Genomic DNA, 23,507 nt, shown 5'->3' on the forward strand with positions numbered 1-23,507 from the left:
GGCCATTCAGCCCTTCAAGCCAGCACCATCATTCAATGTGATCATGGCTGATCATCCACAATCAGTACCCCATTCCTGCCTTCTCCCCATATCCCTTAATTCCGCTATCTTTAAGAGCTCTATCTGACTATTTCTTGAAAGCATCCAGAGAATTGTTCTCCACTGCCTTCTGAGGCAGAGCATTCCAAAGATCCACAACTCTCTGGGTGAAAAAGTTTTTCCTCAACTCCGTTTTAAATGGCCTACCCCTTATTCTTAAACTGTGGCCTATGGTTCTGGACTCCCCCAACATCGGGAACATGCTTCCTGTTTCTAGCATGTCCAATCCCTTAATAACCTTATATGCTTCAATCAGATCCCCTCTCATCCTTCTAAATTCCAGTGTATACAAGCCTAGTCACTCCAATCTTTCAACATATGACAGTCCCGCCATCCCAGGAATTAACCTTGTGAATCTATGCTGCACTCCCTCAATAGCAAGAATGTCCTTCTTCAAAGTTGGAGAACAAAACAGAACACAATACTCCAGGTGTGGTCTCACCAGGGCGCTGTACAACTGCAGAAGGACCTCTTTGCTCCTATACTCAACTCCCCTTGTTATGAAGGCCAACATGCCATTACCTTTCTTCACTGCCTGCTGTAGCTGCATGCTTACTTTCAGTGACTGATGTACAAGGACACCTAGATTTCGTTGTACTTCCACTTTTCCTAACTTGACACCATTCAGATAGCAATCTGCCTTCCTGTTCTTGCCACCAAAGTGGATAACCTCACATTTATCCACATTAAACTGCATCTGCCCACTCACTCAACCTGTCCAAGTCACCCTGCATTCTCATAACATCCTACTCACATTTCACACTGCCACCCAGCTTTGTCTCATCTGCAAATTTGCTGATGTTACTTTTAGTCCCTTCATCTAAATTATTAATGCATACAGGTGTCCCCCACTTTTTGAACGTTCATTTTACAATAACTCGCTGTTTTGAAAGACCTACATTAATACCTGTTTTCGCTAACCAAAGAGGCTTTTCGCTTTTACGAAAAAAAGACACCCGCTTATACGTGTGTTTACCCCAAAAAAGACTACAATGACCATGAAGCCTTGAGTGGGCAATTGTTTGCGCAAGCATGTACGTGCGTACATATTTGTGTACACATGTGTGTACATGCCGATTTTTTTTCTCCAAATCGATTTTGGCTCGCTGTCTTCCCGATTTTAATAAGTGAAACTACACCGTACCTACAATATTTCTACTTTATATAGGGTGTATATTTATCATATCATTCCTGCTTTTTCTATATGTTAGTGTTATTTTAGGTTTTATGTGTTATTTGGTATGATTTGGTATGTTATTTTTTGGGTCTGGGAATGCTCAAAAATTTTTCCCATATAAAGTAATGGTAATTGCTTCTTCACTTGACGACATTTTGGTTTACAAATGGTTTCATAAGAACGCTCTACCTTCAGATTGTGGGGGAAACCTGTACTGTAAATAGCTGTGGTCCTAGCATCGAGCCTTGTGATACCCCACTAGTTACTGCCTGCCATTCTGAAAGGGACCTGTTAATCGCTACTCTTTGTTTCCTGTCTGCCAACCATTTTTCTATCCATGTCAGTACCCTACCCCCAATACCATGTGCTTTAATTTTGCCCACTAATCTCCTATGTGGGACCTTATCAAAGGCTTTCTAAAAGTCCCAGTACACAACAGCCACTGGCTCTCCCTTGTCCATTTTCATAGTTACACCCTCAAAAAATTCCAGAAGATTAGTCAAGCATGATTTCCTCTTCATAAATCCATGCTGACTTGGACTGATCCTGTTATTGCTATGTAAATGTGCTGCCATTTCACCTTTTATAATTGACTCCAGCAACTTTCCCACCACTGATGTCAGGCTAACTTGTCTATAATTCCGTTTTCTCTCTCCCTCTTTTCTTGAAAAGTGGGATAGCATTAGCTACCCGCCAATCCTCAGGAACTGGTCCTGAATCTATAGAACATTGGAAATGATTACCAATGCTTCCACAATTTCTAGAGCCACCTCCTTAAGTATCCTGGGATGCAGACCATCAGGCCCTGGGGATTTATTAGCCATCAGTCCCATCAGTCTGCCCAACACCATTTTCTGCCTAATGTGAATTTCCTTCAGTTCCTCCGTTACCCTAGGTCCTCTGGCCACTATTACATCTGGGAAATTGTTTGTGTCTTCCCTATTGAAGACAGATCCAAAGTACCTGTTCAACTTGACTGCCATTTCCTTGTTCCCCATAATAAATTCACCCGTTTCTGTCTTCAAGGGCCCAACTTCAGTCTTAACTAATTTTTTCCTCTTTACATACCTAAAGAAGCTTTTACTATCCTCCTTTATATTCTGAACTAGCTTACCTTAGTACCTCATCTATTCTCCCTGTATTGCCTTTTTAGTTATCTTCTGTTGCTCTTTAAAAGTTTCCCAATCCTCTGGCTTCCCACTCATCTTTGCTATGTTATACTTCCTCTCTTTTATTCTTATACAGTCCTTGACTTCCCTTGTCAGCCACGGTCGCCCCTTACTCCCCTTAGAATCTTTCTTCCTCCTTGGAATGAACTGATCCTGCACCTTCTGTATTATTCCCAGAAATACCTGCCATTGTTGTTCCACTGTCATCGCTGCTAGGGTGTCCTTCCAGTCAAGACTTCCTCCTCAGCTTGTGACGCATCTGTACTTGATCCACCTTCGGATTCCAACAAACTTGTCGCAGGTGCAAGTGACTCCATGGAACATGTCAAACTACTTGTTCCGGGCTTTTCAAAGAAGGGCATGAAGAACTTGCTTGACTTCTTAGCTTCCTCCGCCTCCAACATTTGTGCCTTCTGTCCTTTAGCTCCACTTTCCTTCTTCTTCGTGAAGAAACGTTTCATGTTCTTCTTGCACAATGCTCTGAAATAAGGCCATCCTAGTGCTTCTCACCCATGATAATCAAAGACAGATTATATATCTGAAGAAAATTCTTTTTTCACTGTCTGAGGATGGCTTGTCTGACTTTAATAGAAACTGCTCAGTGGCACCCCCCCTTCAAGTGGCACCTAGGGCACATGCCATACCTGCCAAACCTTAGATATGCCACTGACCAACTCCCTTAATAATTTCTGTCAACATACATCTTGTGAATGCTACTTAACAGAAGACCATGATCCCCAGTTATCGGGTTATACACCTGATACTCTCTTCACTAAAAATTTGAAGCTTTATAATTCTGCCATTAGGATTCACAGTTAGGAAATAGGCCTTCATAATCCCACCACTCCTTCTCCTCCCATTAACAAAGTGTTGGAGGAACCCAGCAGGTCAGACAGCATCTATGGAGAGGAATAAACAGTCGACATTTCAGGTCATTCTCAACAGGATTTTGACCATTCTGTCCATGCCATACTTTATAGAGTGGACAACCACATTTCTTTTGTAACCCAGAGGCCTTTCCCCTCACTGAACCCATTCGCAAGTTTTATTATTAAGCATTGAACAAGAGATCATTCAGTCCATTAATTCCACACAGGCTCTTTCAAACAGCCGTTTGTATACAAACAACAAGAATGTGTATATAGAGTTAGTAAACAAATGACTGGGCTTGTGCTGCAGAGTTGTGCATCAAAGCTGCCAGATATACAATGGTACACTAGATTACAGATCTAATGTGGTTTGTCACATGGTCTAATATGACTCAAAGTCAACGTGAATGGAAAACGCCTATAGTTTTCCATTAAACAATGATGGGAAACTGACACACAAGCTACACCTCAAGAAAGCCATTGTTGATTTGGTCAGAACATGATAACCAAAATACAAAAATGAGGAGTGAGAGTTATAAACAAAAGTGCAAGACTTTATCTTCACACATGAGAAGATTTAAGACAGAATGGACCCAAAGCCTATTAGCTTCTCCCCAATTCTCCTATCAAATGTTTGCAAGTATGTTCAATACCTGTTCAACTTGAGGCATCACAATCAAGTCAATAACCTTTCTCTACTGAATGGTGAACCTCTCATCATAAAGAGGCATTTAGTAGTGCCTGACAACTTAAAAGACTGATACAATTCAAAGGCCTTCCTTGCAAGATTTAAAAAAATGTTTTAATCACATCCTTTGAACAAACCTTTGTCAGTTTACAACTCAAAATTCAACAGCTTGTTATCCCAGTTTGATTCCTCCTCCCTGCCCGAAACTGCTGTGTTGCTGAGTATTTGCTTTCAAATTATTGGCCCAAGTTTGAGGTTAACTTTGACGTTTGCAAAGTTTGCAGCAGGAAGATCAAAACATAAAACATACAGACCTTTTAAGATTACATAAAAGATTAAAAACTCAGATGCAAGACCATTTCCACTTATAGCTGAAATTAAAACTAGGTTTTACGAATACTACCAAATAAAGTCAATATGGTATTCAAAAAATACATCTTTGCCTACAGGTATAGTTGAAGCCAATATCTTAAATACATATCTTTAAGCAGAAACAAGCGAGAGAGAAAGGAAAGCTGAGTTTTATGGATCAGGTTGGGTCAACTACAATCAGAGAAGATTGTATTCAAGAATCTGCACTTCCAAGGAAAACAGATAACTACTTTTAAAAGTTTTAAAGAGAAAAAGAATAAATAGTTATATTGGCACGTGCAATGAATCAAGTAGAATGGAAAGGGGCTTGTGGAAAATACATATTGATGCAAGTTACTTGGGTTCAAGTGAAGCATAAATTATATAAATATGACAACTTTCTTCTAGCTCAACAACCCCATTAACATGTTTTCCATACAATATCTGCAACACAGATTCTAGGCACCCGTGAGATCTATTGCACAGAAATCTTTGGTTAATTTTAGTTGAGTAGTAGGCCTCGGGCCTGGGTCTCAGAGCTAGGCCCCGCCGTTACCAGGGTAACCAGGGACCAGACGGACGCCCGGTAAGCCCGCACTCCCCGCTGCAATGCCGCGGGTAACAAGAGCAGCGCGATGCTCAGCACCAGCATCACCAGGGTGAAGGCGGCCGCCGCCGCAAACGCCAGCATGTCGGTGGGACGTCTCCGCCGCCTGCTTCCTCCCGCTCCCCCCGCCCCGGCAAGAAACCGAGTAAGGAGGGGGAGAGGCGAAGGGGAGGGGGGAAGGGCGAGGGAAGGGAAGGGAGAGGGAAGGGGAGGGTGGAAGGGAGAGGCGGGGAGGCAGAGGGAGCAGGGGAAGAGATCGGGTGAAGGGGTAGGAGGGTGAAGTGGGAAGGGGTGTAGGGGAGAAGGATAGGGGAGTGGAGAGAGATGGGAGGAAAGGGGGACCAGAGAGATGGAGGAGGATAAGGAGATGGAGAGAGAGAAGAAATGGTCCCACTGAGAGGAATAAACTGATCTGGGAGAGAGTTATGAATTTATGATAAAGGAAACAAGATTGTACCATTGCACTTTGAGAATGGGATGAGGAGAGGGGTGGAAGGGACACCATGCAGGTCACTGAGCAGACTATTTAATTCAGAAGGTACACAGGTTTTCAGAAGAGGAATGCAAACCAATTTTCAACTGTTGTTCAGCACATGAACAATGGCAGATATCAGGAGCAATAATGGGGTATTTAGTTGCACACTTGGGTTGGTCAGTGATTTCAGAACAGTAGCTGAATGGTTGAGTTATTAGAGACATTGATGATGAATATTGCAATATAAGGATGCACTGATGACTGGATAAGGTAATGATTTGGTACAGTTCTGCACAAGTGGGTTGGTAACTGATAATCATGAGCAGAGTTGTGCACTTAAGGAAACGGTAGCTAACTGAGGTGATGTTTCATAGTGATACACATTTGAGCAGCTGAAATTGTAGATTAGAAGGCACAGTTCAACACTGAATATGTAATTAAGGAATAATGAGAACATTGTGGCAATTAAAAACATTATTAATGATGAGGTGAGACTTTAATGTCACACATCTGGTAGGTGACGCTAACTGGAGTGGAACTGAGCGCAGCAGGGATATTTCACACCAGCTTGTCGACACAAGTAGAGAGCACAGCTGGTTTGGGCTCATAGCTTATTAAGCTGAAGTCTGGTAAAGTTCTACACCATTTTTCTAATGCAAGTGATCACACTTGTACAGCATCATTAATTCAAAAATAATATTAGTATAATGAGGCTTCAGATTTGTCTGTTACAGTTGTGGTTACTTAAACCATAAAACTATGCAAAAAAAAGGAGCATTTTCACAGTAGTCAGGCTTAATACCTTCAGTTGAAAGAAAATCCGGCCTTCATTTGATCAATTTGTATATATTGCAGACTAGTTTGAACAGAAACATATGTTTCTAGCTTTCACTGTAAATCAATATCTCCATCCAAACAAATAATGATATTTTACTTTTTGTAAAGTTAGACTGTTGGTTTGATGGAAAATACTGCTGATTTCTTGCTGGCTTTAGAAACTGACCAGGATAAGACCGGTGGGTTCAGCCACCAATGTTTTCATTCTCTTGGGCCATAATGCATGTTAGCACTCTGATGACCATCTTTGGCTGATACACATTTGGGAGAGGGTACTTCCTGTTCATTATACAATGCATTACCAAGGCAGTGTGGTCAAGCAGAAAGAAACTTGTGTGGCTTGGCCCAGCTCCAGAAAAAGCAGACCAGGCACAGAGAGAATAATCATCCAGAGTTTGTTCAACAATGTATGATAGCAGTAGCAAAAACACAGTTTAGTCAAATCCAATTAAAAGTTGGCCTTGCGTCAGGTAATCTCTGGTTCCCATCACTTGTGGTGATATACCAGCATCAGATACAGGGAATAAGCACTGAATCACATGCAACCACACGTTATCATGTCCAAGAAAATATGAGAGAGGGAGTATGTGAGCTGGTACAATGCCCATCTCTGTCTCTATGAAATGGGTTGCCAAGGCAATTACAGCAAGCAGAAGGCGAATGGAAATTTGTAGCTTGGCTCAGTTCCAAACTGGCAAAGTTTGCTTAGAAACGTCAGCTATCATGGACCATTCAAAAGGTTAATTTAGAAAGACAATTTTCCAAATTGCAATTCCTCCCTCTCTTCCCAAAGCAAAAATCTCCTGGTTTTTAAATGCACAGATTCCTAGTTCACACTGAACAGATTTACAATGCAACTTCTTACCAACAAAGATCAGATTTAAATTTAATACCCCAACATTTTGCATAATTTTCTGGAAACCAAGAGGTAAAATCGCTTGCAGATATACTGATACCAAGACAACTAAAGAGTGAAGTTCTAAATACTGTAAACTGAGCAGCTTCTTAGAACAAAGCATGAATAAGTAAAAATCTTGGCAAGAGATGAGATTTTTGTTGGAATTTGGTTGACCACCAAAGTACAACAAAGTGATTCTGCTTCTTCCAAATAGCGTTTGAATGTTTTGATAGTGTTTTTAAATGTCAAAGCGCCTTGCCAAGTTGTGTTAGTGATGTTGTCGAGTTTTGAATTTGTAAAGGTACTTTGGCATGTGCTGCTGCCATTCTTGTCCTGTTTAAGTCTGTGACAGATTAGAATTAATGCCGAGACTCCACGTCTCCTTTGGATTCTTGCACAGTGCAGAATACTGTGCGCCATTTTTGATACTATGCACAGTTTCCCTTCACTGCAGTTCTCAAAGTCACACCCACATCCATTGATTGCAGTAAAGCAGCTATTAAAGCTGATATGCATGCACCAGGATTCTGTCCCTTCCTGTAATATTACAGATAACAGCCGATGTTTGATTAGCTATAAAGGACTAGAAACTAGGAGCAGGAGTAGGCCACCAGCCCAAGCCTGACTTACCATTTAATAAAATCATGGCTGATCTAACCTTAACTGTTCTTCTGTGCCAGTTCTCCAGAACCCTTAATTCCTCAATCTTCCACATACTTATACGTTTTCATATTATACAAGTCGAATCATCTGGACTCCACTACCCTCATGGGCAGAGAATTACAGAAATTTGCTACCCTCTGAAAGAAGAAATTCCTATGTACCTCATTTTTAAATGATTGACCGCTTATATAGCAATGTCCTCTTGTTGTGTATTTAATATTTGAGTAATCTTGTAAAAATGATGCTGATTAAGCATTCTTTATATCTTTAAATAATTGATTACAGGTTACATTTATAAATTAGTGAATTGCATACATCATCACGCTACCAAGTGTTACATGCACACCTCGTTTAAAGTAAAGAATTAAGTTAAACATTTTGAACTCCCATGTCTTCCTTTGAATTAGTTTCCTGCTTTGTAGTTACACAACATCATATCATTTATGACTCCCACTGGTCAAAATTTAGGATTTTAATGTATTTGAGTAAGGTCACCAATCATTCTTCTGAGCTCACTTAGAGAACACAGTGCAATATAATGACTTCCTCTTCTGAGCCAGTTTGAGTTAACAATACATCAGATTTTTTTAAAAAATGACCAAAATCTACTTCCTTCACTCAAGGTATCAAACCTTACCAGGTTGCTTAAGAATCTGCAAAAAAAAACAGATATGAATCTGTCAACAGGTGCTTCCAACTTCCAAAAAGAAAGAAAAGTCTCTATTACTTTTCCTCTCATTTGTGACCTCCAACCTCAAAAGTTCAAAGTAACTACATGTCACCATATACTACACCATATAATTTTCTAGCAGGCATTCACAGTAGAACAAAAAAATACGCTAGTATCAATGAAAACATACAAAGACAGACAAACAACCAATGTGCAAAGGACAAACTACAAATATATTAAAAAAAATAATAATAATAATAAATAATACTGTTAACATGAGTTCTAGAGTGCTTGAAGATGAGCCCCCAGGCTGTGTTCAGTGATCAGTTCAGTGTTGTGGTGAGTGAAGTCATCTACACTGGTTCAGGCGCTTGATGGTTGAAGGGTAATAGCTATTCCTGAACCTTGTGTATGGGACCCAAAACCCCTGTACCTCCTTCCCGGTGGTAGCAGTGAGGGGAGAGTATGGTCTGGATATTGGGAGTCCTTGATGATGGCATTCCTCAAAGAAGTCATTTATTACTGGAAAAGCGTTTAGTAGATATGAAAGCTGATGGTGCGAGCAAGAAGGGGAAAGACAGGGCTGAGTTCATATGGGGATAAGTAAATTAGGAGGGTCAATGCTGGTGTAAATACTCAGCCCTGTAGGACTGGAAGCAGCTTCAGCATAATTGTCAAGTTGGCAATAGGCAAGATGCACACAGTAAAGAGGTATGGAAACAGGAAAAGACAATTTCTACCAGTGGCCATTTAAGAACAAGTGAGATTGAAGACTCTGGAGAAAAACATCAAGGAGCATAAAGATAAGAAACTTTATGTTATATCTATGTTGCCTGGTGCGCTAGTCCCATCTACTTGTGTTAGTCCAATAGCCATCTCCTACCCATGTACTTATCTAGATGGCTTTTAAATGTTGCTAATGTTCCAGCCTTAACCGTAATTTCTGGCAGCTTGTTCCAAATACGCACCAGCCGTTACGTGAAGCCGCCTGATGTCAATTTTAAATCTCTTGTCTCCATCTTAAACATATGACCTCTTGTCTTTAGCCCCCCCCCCCCTTTCATGGGGGAAAAAAGACTGTGCATTCACCTTTTCTTTTCCCCCATAACCCTTCTAACATTTCGATACTGGACCTTTGTTTGGCAGAAATATCTTTAATCATAAATCTGTAAATGTTTCCTCTTCCCAATTTTTTACCCAACTCAATATCCCTTTAAGAGTCACAACTGAAGGGATTCCTACTACCCTTTAGGCAGAGGACCCAAGCCAAACCTTAATCTAGACACATATTGTAACTTTCTTCATTTGCAACACTTAGGAAAATTTTTCAGACTTGAACCTTACCTGTTCAATGGACACCCTTTGATTTTTGGCTTGATGTACTGCATTGTTCTGGTTTCCATATCTGGACACATAGGTCCTTGGCGGGACCTGAGGTGGGAGAGTCTTACTTCTACTGACAGGTTTCCCAGATGTCTCCCGCTTTCTGTCTTTTCCTTTAAAGGCGGAGTTAGGACCGATGTTCCCGACTCGTATCAGTTTTGTATTTTCCCCATAGCTGGACATTAGATTCAGCTTTGTTATGGCATCATTCAAGTCATCATAGTCAATCAATTCAAAATCATCATCAGAAAACTTTTGGCCAGAGTAAATGTTTGGAGGTTCAACAATTTTTCCATTTGAATCATCATTGCTGGGAGAAAAGAGATTGATATCATTAGGTATGTTCAATTTCACAATACTCTCACTGGGTAAACCCTTGGGCCAATGGTCTGTTAATGTGGCATTTCGACTTTGGCCAAGAGGAACTCGTGGTGGGACTGGTGGAACATAGTCAGTGATGGAACAATCTCCTTGTTGGCAAGATGTCCCTTCGCTAGCAAGGAGGCCTGTACTCATAGATTGGGGATTTGAGTCACCATTAGAGGTGTTTGTGGTAGTGGTAGCAGTAGACACAACCTTCCACAATGGATAATATTCCTGGTCCTCTTGGCATGGATCTGGCAGGCCAGGGGCTGAGGTAGAAGAACAAGCGATACCTTCACTTAGCAGTGGGGAGCCTTTGCAATAATTGAGACCAGTGTCTGACCCAGACAGACCATGAGATCCTTTAATGACATTGCAGTCATTTCTTATTTGACTATATTCCAACAAAGGGTCCTCAAAGGAAATCAACTGCAGGCTGTTAATGTGTTTGGGCTTGCCATCGTCCTTTGCTGTTGTGCTGTTCTGTCGAAGTCTTGAAAGCGCATCGTACTCCATCTGAAGAGCTTCTGCCAAGGCCAGCTCCTGTCGGCTGATTCCCGAAAACTCCCATGGTTTCCAATGTTCCTTGCTGCTCGTGGGTTGAGACATCCTAATGCGTTTAATAGGCGAAGCTTACTTCTGGAATAGTTCACCAAGTGAAGAAGTCATTATGGATATAACCTGAAGAAAAATACAATAGATCTTTAAGTCATCTATTGAGGTGACATACAATAGACAATGCTAGCAGTTAAAGTAAAGCACAAAGTAACATTTTTGCAAGAGCATCAAAGGAATCATAAAACTATGGAACATTTCCCCCTTTCCTCACCATTCCGTAACAAAGTGCTGACTTTAGCAGCTGATGCAATAGAAGCAGAAAACTTATAAAAGAGGCCATTAATTAGGTGTAATCAGCTGTCTCTCTCTCTCTCTTTCTCCCCCTCCAGGTAGAAGAAAATACATATAAAAAAATTAGAGCGTGAGAGTTTGTATTTTCTTTGGTCCATTGTCCCTGCTGACAGTGATGTCAGTATGACTAATCCTCTCTGCCTGCACATAGTCTATTCCCTCTATTCCTTGTCTGCTCAAGTGCCTGCTTAAATGTCTCTTAAACATTACTATCATGTCTGTTTGTACCACCTTTCCCACCAGTGCATTCCTATCATCTGCTATGTAAAAACAAACATGCCTTGCAAATCTCCTTTAAACTTTCCCCCTCTCCTTAAACCTATGCTCTCCGATACATGATATTTCCACCCTGGGAAAGTGACTCTTCAGTATCTCTCCCTTATCTATGCTTATCACTTTATATAGTTCTGTCGGTTCATTCCTCAGCCTCTGATGCTTCAGAGAAAACAAACCTGCAGTATGACGACAAAAACCGCGTAGTACTACAAATAAAGCATAACCAAAGTTCTATACAACTGACGTACCAATTCTTAGGCTCCAGATTTCTAAGTGCATCTTTCCATGCTAGATGGAGTCCTGACCAATGAAGGCAATCATACCACACACCAGGTTTCCCAATCCTTTTCATACCATGGACACCATGGACGAGGGGTCCATGGACCACAGTTTGAGAATCCCTGCCATATACCTCCTTTATCACCCATTGCAGTGCCAATTGCAAATCAATGACAGGAGAACAAGGACTTGATGGACTGAATGGCCTAATTCAGTTCCTATATTTTACCCTCCTATATCTTTTTTCCATGGCATTGTGATGCAGTGGATCAGGCACTTATCCTGTTTTAAACACCACTCAGACTTGACGGATATGTCTGTTAACTGCAGAAAACTCATTTGAGCAATTTCAATCTAATCCATTGCTTAGTGGGGATGTGTTTAAAACTCTTAAGTATTCCTATGGCAAACTGAGAATCTCACTTAGCCAGATTTAGGATGGAAAGATGCACTTAGAAATCTGGAGCTTAAGAATGTTATTGGGTCATCTGCAGTAAAATAAACACTTTGTTTACTCAAAACACTAAGGCTTTTTTCAGATTAAATTGCAATATATTTTCAACAGACCCATTTCCCAAAAATCAAGTTACTTAAAAAAAAACTACCCGGTAATCCATTTTATATCTTGGCCTACTTTTCTGCAATTTTCCTTTTACCATCTAATCCAGCATCATCTTTGAAATCAAATTCCAAATTATTTAAATGCAAGGTTAACAAAAGTGGATTTGGAATGATTTTCTGTGGGGTAACATTTCTGCACCATCATGCAGTTGGGCACCCATTTTGCATCCTGAATTGGAACCATTTGCCAATTACTCTACTACCTCCCCATCACTGTATTACCTGTATGAGGCACTGTTTCAAGAAGGCAACATCTATAAAAGATTAATGTTGCCTTCAAAATCCCCACCATTTAGTCCATGCCATCTTTCATCAGCTACTGACGGACAAAAGCCTGAAATCCCACATGATCAGTTCAAGAAGAGCTACTTCTCTTCAACCATTTGTTTCTTGAACAAAACTAGAGTTTAGCAACACTAATGACCATGTTGACCACTTAGCACTAAAAATGAATTGTTTTTATTCTAATTATCTGTCTTGTAAAACTATGTTTGTTTTTCTTCTTATAATGCCATATGCCTACAATACTACCGCAAGAGAATTTTTTTTTCCTATTGCATTTTGCATGCATGTACTTCTGCGTAAGACGATTTTGAAATTGAAACCCTAAATGTCCATGATCTGAACATCACCGGCTTCTTGTATGGCATTTCACCAATACTGATAAAAGTATTGAGGAAATCCATTATCAAGTCAAGTCAAATTTATTGCCTATTATATATATACACAAACACACCATCAAACGAGACATTTCTCTGAACCAGTATATAAAGCACTGTAGTGTACATAACACATAATAACTTATAAAAGTAAGGTTGAAATCTCTAGATGCATACATTAAATATTGTAAGTTACAGAATCGATTAACCAGTCACATTTAGAATGCAATGTGGCAGGAAGTGCAGAAGCCTCATGGCCTGAGGGAAAACCCATTTCCATCTGACCATTCTTGTTTTTATGCATTGGAATCTCCTTGCCTGGTAGTAGAAAGTCAAAGAGGATGCTGGATGGATGGGTGGGATCCTTAATAATACTAAGGGCTCTGTGTACGCAGTGAACTTGATAAATGTCCCTGAAGGATGGTCGGGGGACACCTGTGATCCTCTCAGTCATTCTCACAGTTCTTGTAGTGATTTCTGATCCGATGTTTGGCTGCTTCCATAGCAGACGGAAATGCAACTTGTCGGGACACTCAATGGTGTTCCTATAAAATGCAATCAAGATGGGTGGGGGGAGCCACACTTTTCTCAATCTCCTTCAGAAGTGGAGACACTGCTGTGCCTTCTTGGTCAGGGAGCTCACATTAACGCTATATTCTTTCAGCCCTTAACCATCAATTTTTTTCTCATCCCATTTCTAAGTTTCTGTCTCTCCTTTTCCAATTCAAGTTGCCTCTCCAAACAACCTCATATTAACACAGGAATTTAACTCAAACTCCTCTGTACATTTCATGCAGTTCTTCTTCCCCTACTCTGGTTTACTTGGGCAGTCTCCTCTTCATTTCCCATATATTCACACTGATACTGCTTTTTCCTCCATAAACTCAGAGCAACTTCATCTTCCTTCTGTAGAATCAACTAATTCACATCTGTCCTTCCACTTAATAGACGGCAACACACACACACACACACACACTTCTTTTTCCTCTTTTCTACCCCCAACAGAGATCACTTTCTCTCTCAGTATGACTCCTGCTTAATCCTCTCAGTCTGTCCTCAATTTCTGCTTCCCATTATGGCCTGTCTGGGTGACTGAATGTCAATGAATGCTAGAGGCAAGGGATTGCTAATCTCGAGAACTTCTGCAACAATGTGCAGCAGCATTTAATTACTGATGGCAGCAGCATAATGCAAGAAGTGGAACTAATGACAAAGAACGCATCCTGCAGTTCTGCTCACATTTATCCACAGATCTACAATACCATGTTAGAAATTGCAGGTAAATGTAATTGTACAAAATATACATCTTTGCTGAATCCACTGTAATAAATACATAATTCACACAGTTAAGAATTCTCCTCATCGAAATAACTGAATAATTTTCAAAAATGAAAAACCTTACAGAAATTTGATGTATTGACCATTTTGAATAGATTAACAGAATAAATTCCAACCTGGCTAAAATAAACAACTGCTTATCTGTGGGAAAAGATGATGCCCAGAGACTGAATGAATAAAACTCAGTAATCCAAGATTCTGATTTGTTTATCACATGTATATGGAAACATACAGTTAAATGCATCATGTGTTAACAACCAAAAAGCCTGATGGTTTACTGGGGACAACTGGCAACTATCACCACAAATTTAGGTGACAACAAAACATACCCACCAGTAGAGGGTTCATCCAGAACTTTGCCACATGTCCCAATTCACACCAAGACTCATTCACCGCTCTCAAACACAGGAGGTTCTGTAGATGTTAGAAATTCAGAGCAACACAAAATGCTGAAGGAATTCAGGCCAGGAAGCATCTATGGAAAGGAATAAAAGATGACGTTGCAGGCCAAGATCCTTAAACAGTCCTGAAGAAGTGTCTTGGCCCAAAATGTCAACTGCCTATTTATTTCCATAGATGCTGCCTGACCTGCTGAGTTCCTCCAGTGTTTTGTGTGTGTCACTCATCACTCTGTTTGTTGACATACATTGACTCAAAGTTAAACAATATTTCAATTTTAAAACTATCACCCTTGTATTTAAATTCTTGCATATGTCTCTGCAACCTCCTCCAGCTTTATAACCCTCTGGAGGTCTCAGCTTCCACTAATTCTGGATCTTGCTCGGTTGCAAATTTATTTGTTCCACTAATGGCAGCATTGCATACAGCTGCCAGGGATTTAGCCAATATAGTTCCTTATGTAAACTTTTCCAAACTCCCTTTCTGCCTGCAAGGTCTTCCTTAAAACCTTAATCTTTCAGAAAGCTTTCTGGAAATCTGTCACAATATCTCTTCTCTGATTCAGCACAGATTTTTCTTTGAGAATACTCCTGTGAAGTGCTGGGTAGCAGGGTGAAGATGTGTCTCTACCAAAGGCTCTCCTTCCCTTTGGTAGCCTGCAGGTCACCCTTGGGCAAGATGTAGCACCTGCTTAGCCCCTCCCCCCCAAGACAGGGTCATGAGAAGTCACAGGAGCAGGTGGTGAATAGTATCAAGTCATAGTTATGCGAACACTGACGCTAGGCAGACGAACAGTGAAGAATTTTGATAACGGCTGGTGTTACTCGTCTTGTAATCACACTGCTCAAATGAAGGCAATGGCAAACCACTTCTGTAGAAAAATTTGCTAAGAACAATCATGGTCATGGAAAGACCATGTTTGCCCATGTCATAAGATATGGAACATAATGAACAAACCTGTGAAGTGCAGTGAAATGTTACTACAATAGTAAGTGTTACTACAAAACATACAACACAGTCCACAACCCTCAATTGGTCTTGCATCCATGTGGCTAAGTCTCTTAAACATCCCTAGTAACTAACATACACACACAAAATGCAGGTCAGCCCAAACATAGGCTCTTTATTCCTCTTCATAGATGCTGTTTGACCTGCTGAGTTTCTCCAGCAGGTTGTAGGTGTCCCTCTTGATCCCTTGTGCTTTAAATGACCCTATTGTATCAATCTCTAATTCCACACATGGCAGTGCATTCCAGTGTAAAAACCTACCTTTGACATCTCCCCTCAACTTCCATCCACTCTCCGTAAATGAATGCCCTCTGATATTGGCCATTGCCATCGTGGGAAAAAGGTAGTGCCCACTCTGTGCTTCTCATGATCTTATATGCCTCTAACAAGCCCTAACTTGCTCAACCTCTCACCATAAAACACGTTCTCTAATCCAGGCAGCATCCTGGTAAATCTCCTTTGCACCCTCTTAAGGTTTCTACATTATTCCTGTAATGAGAGAAGCTAAACAGAACACAATACCCCAAATATGGCCAAACCAGAGATTTATGGAGCTGCAAAATTTCCTTGTGGCTTTTAAACTCAGTCCCCTGATGAATGAAGGCCTGCACCCCATACACCTTCTTAACCACCCAATCAACTTGCATGGCAATTTTGAGGGATCTATGGACTTGGACCCTAAGATCTCTCTTTTCCTCCACACTACTAAGAATCCTTCCATTAACCATGTATCCTGTCTTCAACTTCAATCTTCCAAAGTAAGTTACTTCACACTTTTCTGGAATGAACTCCATCTGCCATTTCCCCACCCAACTCTGCATCCTGTCTATATCCCATAATAACCTATAACAACCTTCTACAGCTATCCAGAACACACCCGACCTTCGTGCCATCTGCAAACCTACTAACTCAATGCGCTACTTCCTCATCCAAGTAGATGGAGACTGTTGTTGGATCAGACCAGGTGCAAGGAGGGTGAGCACAAAGGCGACCAGAAGGAACAAGTCTCACAGAACAGTTCAAGAAAACTGAAGTGGTGAACAAAGAGGAAACTAGGATTTATTAATTTAAAATAAACCACTGGAGGAACTTAGCAGGTAAAGCATTATCTACAAAGGCAACAAAATGGTTGATATTTTGGGTCATGACCCCGCATCAAGACTGAGGGTAGGGAGAATGCAGCCGGAATAAAAATGTGGAGGAATTGTTAAGACAGACTGCTGGAGGATAGGTGGGACAATGATTATAAATGCACAAGATTAGCTTATATGCATTTAGCGATACATGGCAATATTCTGCGGGCAGCTCACAAGTCTACTGGATATACTTTTGAGTTATGATCGCTGCAATTTGCAGTCTAATTTCCCTTTTTGAAACATACTCTGGCAAAAAAAAAGGAAGTACATGGTGACAGACATGTACTTTGATAATAAATTTACTTTGTACTTTAGACTGATTGGATGTACATAAAGTGACGCTAGCAACAGATGCATCTGTACACAAGGTGACTGACAGGAAATGATAAAATAGTGGTGGCAGGGCTGGGTTCATGGTGGAGGTATTGATTAGCCTGATGACTTGGAGAAAGTAACTGTTTTTGAGCCTGATGGTCCTGGCCTGGGTTTTTCATGAATGAAGTAGGGCAAACAGTTAAGAGCAGGGCGAATGGGATCCTCACAATAATGGGGGCTAACTGAGGTAAAATTCTAAAAGATTACGGAGTACCTAGGCAAAAATAAGATATAAAGTCGCTGATTGGATTTGAGAGACATGAGCCACCTTCTGAAGAAATGATTAAAAAGCTTTGTATTACTCAAAGTAACCATGCTGTGATTCAGCCACCGCAGTGCTGAGGCCATAGAGTGAAGGAAGTTGACTGAAGTAAGGTGGTGTCATCAGCAAAGGGCTCAGATGTCAAGATCAATGAAACATAGTGACCGACGAGAGTGAAAGGCCACTCAAAGTTTCAAAACAAAATACTTGCTCAAATTAGACCAGTTGAAATGCTTTTGGTTTCAAGAATACAGCAACTATAGTATTTCAGAAAGTTTCTGATCTAAAAAAAATCCGCAGTTTCCCATAAATTTGCAAACTGGCCAATGCAATTTCTAAGCTTTACCGATGTCTGTTCTTCAAGACAGATCCCTACTAACATAACTTAACCCTTGATCTCAGGGCTGATCAGCACCATGCCAGCTCAATTATAAACAATTTCTTTAAAAATTATTGTTAAAATTCATTTACAGTAATTGGCATCTAAAATTATGGCTGACAGATATTTGAGATATCGGGGAGAACACCATCTACCAATAATAAGTTGGAATTTCTTTAGTTAGAGGGTGGTGCATCTGTGGAATTCATTGTCACAGATGGCTGTGGATGCCAAGTCATTGGGAATATTTAAAGCTGAGGTTGATAGATTCTTGATTAGTAAGGGCATCAAAGGTTCTGGAGAAAAGGCTAGAGAATTGGGTTGAGAGGGATAATAATCAGCCGTGAAAGGTGGAGCAGACTCAGTAGGCTAAATGGCCTAATTCTGCACCCATGTCTTATGGAGAAAAACATTTACATGGAAAATACTAAAATACAAGGAGTTTAAAATTATTTGTGTAAAAAAACCACGGCATTTGAGCAAGCACAGAATATATCACCTTGTTATCCACCTCAAAAACTGAAAATGACTTGAACAAGTTTCACAATCACATGCCAATGTTGATTCATATAAATACTTCAATTCATATTCAGAGTTTTTGTTTTAATAAGCACAACATTTGAAATCACAGATAAAAAAGTCCAAAGCATCTTTAGAACATTTGGATCAAATGTCACTTGCACACAGACTGTGTGCAATTTACTAACTCACTACTATTTAGTAATTTTTCTGTGGGTTTGCCTTAATTAACATGATTTATAGAACATAAATAACAGCCTTCAGCTGTCAGTATGATAGAGCCCGTCTAATTGAGTCTGCCTAGGCATGTTTAGTCACAACAGAAAATTTAAAAGCCTTGGTCTCAAACCGCATTTTAAATTTCAATACCAGAATTGACCTCCACTTAACAAGTGCATCGGGTGTTTTTGGATATTTTCAGTTGGTAAAAGCTGCTTGAGGAGCTTACACAGAAATTGTGCAAATTCTCAAGACCACAGTATTGATTTTGATAGGAATCTTCTCCATGAATCTACTGTTCTGATGAAATATAGGACAGGAGGAAGAGAGTGGGTGGGATGAAACCCTGTATTCTCTATCCTCACACTCATTCACCACAAGGAATCTGTGTAAACTCTACTTTAATTCAAACTTTTAACACAGTGGTTGGGGCAAATTGACAATATTATTTTATATTCTTTAAAAAGGCACAAGGCCATTCAGCCTTTTAAATCTGCTCTCAGAGCGATCTCATTGGCTTAATTTAATTCTGTCATCCTTTATCACATGCACATTAACCAACCCTCTCCCCCACATATTTCCCAAATCTCCTACCACCCCATACACTAGGGGCAATTTACAGTATCTTTTTAACCAACCAACCTGCATGTTTTGGGAAGAAATAGGAGTATCCACACCAACACAGTCACAGAGTCTTTGGTATTGTCAAAGACTAGCAAATTTCTACAGATGTACTGTGGAGAGCATTCTGACAGGTTGCATCGCTGCCTGGAATGGACACTCCAATGCACAAGATTGGAAAAAGCTGCAGAGCATTATAAACTCAACCAGCTCCATCATGGGAACTTATCCCCCCCATCAAGGACTTCTTCAATAGGCAATGCCTCAAGGTGTCATCTATCATTAAGCACCCCCATTATCCAAGACGTGCCCTATTATTGCTCCCATCAGCAAGGAGGTACAAAAGCCTGAAGACACACACTCAACATTGTAGGAACAGCTTCTTGCCCACCACCAACAGATCTCTGAAGAGACCATGAAAACTACCTCACATTTTGCTCCCTTTTCACACTTAAAAAAAATTGTAACTTAGAGTAAATTTTTATGTATTGCACTATACTCTGCCACAAAACTACGAATTCTATGATACACATCAGTGATGATAAACCTGATTCTGATTCAGACAGAATGAATGAACTGCAAACAGACAGTTCATAGTCAGAATTGAACACAGATTGCTGGATATGTGTGGTACAAGCAGCATCTGCTGCACTACTGTTTTGCCAAAACAAGCTAGTACAGGAGCACTGTGAACATTTTACAGCACTAGCTGTAAGATCGGGGTTCAATTCCCACCACTATCCATAAAGAGTCTGTACATTCTCTGCATGACCATGTAGGTTTCCTTTGGGTGCCCTGGCTCCCTCCCATATTCCAAAGATATGCAGTTAGGATTAGAGTTAGTAAAGTGCAGGTGTGCTATGTTGGCGTTGGAAGCATGGCAACATGAGGGCTGTCCCAGTGTAATCCTTGATGCAAACAGCACATTCCACTCTATGTTTCAATGTACTAATCTTTAATATTGAGAAAGAAAACATTTATAAAATTACACTCTTGATGATAGATGCAGAGGACAATCAACCTGTCACCAGCCCTGGTGAAAGGAAGTCCAAGAACTGCCAAGGTTTAACTCCAGTACGGTCATCACTTATGTTGTACAAGCATCAATACCTTTTGGGTGGAGCACCTGCTCTTCACTCAGCTCCATTCGTTAACTCCAGAAAAAGCAATGAGCATTACACCACTGACCATTTCAAAACACTCATTTAAACTTTAATTGTTTGTTTTATATGACATCCATTTGATCATTTAGTAGCGTAGCAGTAAGTGTAACGCTTTACAGAGCTAGTAACCTGGGTTCCATTCCTGCTGCTGTCTATAAGGAGTTTGTACGTCCTCCCCATGACTGTATAGGTTTCCTCCGGGTGCTCCGGTTTCCTCTCGCAATCCAAAGATGTACCTTTTAGATTAATTAGTCACACTGGTGTAATTGGACAGTGTGGGCTCATTGTCCAAAAGGACCTATTACCGTGCTCTATCTCTAAATGAGTAAATAAATAAATCTAGTGTTCCAAACCAATTAAATTCTCGTTACCTGCAGAAATGTAACCTCCCTTGTTAATTGTATTTGTGTGCTTTATATCATTCAGTGTTAATGGCATTCAAGTAAGACACGTCAAATGAATACTGATCAACCGATGGCAAGCAAGAACAAATTATATTTGACTACAATATGAAGAAAGGAATTGCGATTTCTTCAATTTCAAAGTAAATTATCAAAGGATGTGTCTGTCACCATGTGCTACCTTGGGATTAATTTTCTTGCAGGGATTTATAGGAAAAATACAGTAGGATTTATAAAATGCTCTATAAACTGACAAAGACTGACACGCTTCCAATGTGTAAAATACAAACTGCAAATAAAAAAAATACTGAGAACTTGAGATGTACAGAGTTCCTGAAAGTGAATCTGTAGGTTGTAGTATCAGTTCAGAGTAGTGGAGATTGAAGTCATCCACACCAATTCAGGAGCCTGATTTACTAAACAGCTGTCTGTTGCAATGAATTCCACAGATTCATCACCTTCTGGCTAAAGAAGTTCCTTTTCTACTCTAAAGGGATGTCTTTGTATTTTGAGACTGTGCCCTCTGGTTCTCATCTTTCCCACTACAGAAAACATCCTCTCCACGTCCATTCTATCTAGCCTTTCAATAAGTTTTAATGAGATCTTTCTTCATTCTTCGAAACTTCAGCAGGTACAAGCCCAGAACTATCAAACGCTCTTCATACATTCATCATCATCATGTGCCATGAAATGACTTACGTGATATTGGTCTATAACCATGATTGTCCTTGGCAAATTCTACAGAAGTGGTTTGTCATTGTCTTCTTCTGTGCAGTGCCTTTACAAGATAGGTGACCTCAGCCATTATCAATACTCTTCAGAGATTGTCTGCCTGATATCAGTCATCACATAATCATGGCTTCATGTGACTCTGACTGGGAGAGCTAAGTAGGTGCTACAGCTTGTCCAAGGGTGACCTGCAGGTTATCGGTCGGAAGGAGTGCCGTACACCTCCTCTGGTAGAGACGCATCTCCGCCCTGCCACCTCATAATCAACCCTTTCATTCCCAGGATCGTTCTTCTGAACCCTATCCAATGCCAGCACATCCTTTCTTAGATAAGGAACCCAAAACCGCTCTGAAACAGGTCCGATAAACTTCAGATGCAGCACATGCACATTACACTAATCCAAAAGTACAGCCCAATCTACCTATGTATTTTTGAAAATCGGTGCCAGTAATTGTTGTCGGCTTCTGTACAACCAGAAACAGGCTCACCTGTAAATAAAGTGGCCAATCACTAATTGTAAACAAAATGGCCAATGACTTATCGTCACAAAGTTCTGAGGTCAGAAGGTTGTGGGTGTGGTGCAGGGGTTCAACAAAACATAACAAGTCTCAACAAAATCTTTTGCATAAGACTCATTCAAACAATGCACCAAAAAAAGATATGATCCATTAACAAAAAGCAACATTCATCTGTGCAGCCTACACACAAGCAAAATCCTAACATTTTCCAGGAAGTGCATTCCAGAAGGGGACCTGCTACAAAATCAATACAATTAACCACCCCGAATAATGTGGTATTTTGTCACCCAAAATACTCAATTCATGCCAATGGACAGGTATCCTGCAAAAATTCATGCCATAGCTCCACATACCAACATTATATTCTTGTCAAATATGCCCAACAACAGCCCACAAAATGAGAAAAGTAAAAAAAAAATCACAATAATACTATGGTTCAAGTATTCTCTTCAGCATTCTCTTTGATATATGGCCTTTACTCAATACCAAGACTCTGAAACACCTCATGCAAAAGTAGATATGTGATTAGTGCCTCTGAGGTCTCTAAACAATGGGACAGAACTACATGGTAAGGGACCAATCATTTAATATTGAGGTACACAAGGAATTTCTGTTCCCAGTTTGGTGAATCTCTGGAATTCTCTACTAGCCATTCAGGAGTATTTTAAGTAGAAGTTGACCAATCAATGGAGGAGTAGAGGGGAATTGGGAAATGGCACACAGAGGATTTGAAGCCAGCTTAAGGTTGTGCACACAAGTGATTGGAGATAATGGACCAGGAACAACCAAAATGTTGGTGGGATTCAGTGGGTTAGGCAGCATCATAGAAGGAAATGGACAGTCAAAGTTTCAGGTCGAGACCCTTCATTCAGACTGAAAAGGAGGGGAGATGGCCAGTAGAAATAGTTGAAGGAAAGTGGTGGAGCAGGTGGTGGCAAGTGACAGGTAGAGCTAGATGAGGAGGGGTGACGGACAGATGGAGGAGATACGAGGGGAAATAGTGACAGAGCCTGGAAGGTGATAGGTAGAAGTGACAAAGGGCTGACGACAATAGAATCTGATGAGAAAGACAGGTGGAACATGAAACCAAATAAGGGAGATGAGATGGTCAGATGTGATCAGTAGGTAGAGAAGTGCATGGGTGATGAGCTGAAAAGGGGGAATTGGATAGGTCAGGAAGAGACATGACAATATTGGGAGCAGGACTGAAGGCCCATTCTTGCTGTTTTCTCTGAAATAGCAGTTCAGAATAAAGTACAAGCATGTTGTCCCAAATGGACCACTTTTATGCTGTTATGTGGCAGGGTATTAGATGGTGTTCATAGCATTGAACATTGAAGGTTGATGTTTAGATTCCCTGGAAATCCAATTACCTCAGTCCCAGGGCATCTGTTAATGAAGACGGTATTTATGGTCCAATTATCTAAATGACCATACATTTTTGAAA

General features: G+C 40.5%; 1 protein-coding gene across 2 annotated transcripts in view; it reads right to left on the reverse strand.

Annotated features, from left to right (window-relative positions):
* The window catches only part of pik3c2b (phosphatidylinositol-4-phosphate 3-kinase, catalytic subunit type 2 beta), a 167,578-nt gene that overhangs the window by 138,575 nt on the left and 5,496 nt on the right, over window positions 1-23,507 (reverse strand). For both annotated transcript variants that reach the window (XM_059950209.1, XM_059950210.1), the window contains exon 2: window positions 9,848-10,930. In XM_059950209.1, the coding sequence (XP_059806192.1) occupies window positions 9,848-10,858 (1,011 nt within the window). In that variant the 5' untranslated portion in view covers window positions 10,859-10,930. The remainder of the gene's footprint in view (window positions 1-9,847; window positions 10,931-23,507) is intronic.

The sequence above is a fragment of the Hypanus sabinus genome, chromosome 25 (assembly GCF_030144855.1).
Source record: "Hypanus sabinus isolate sHypSab1 chromosome 25, sHypSab1.hap1, whole genome shotgun sequence".
Taxonomy (NCBI): Eukaryota; Metazoa; Chordata; class Chondrichthyes; order Myliobatiformes; family Dasyatidae; genus Hypanus; species Hypanus sabinus.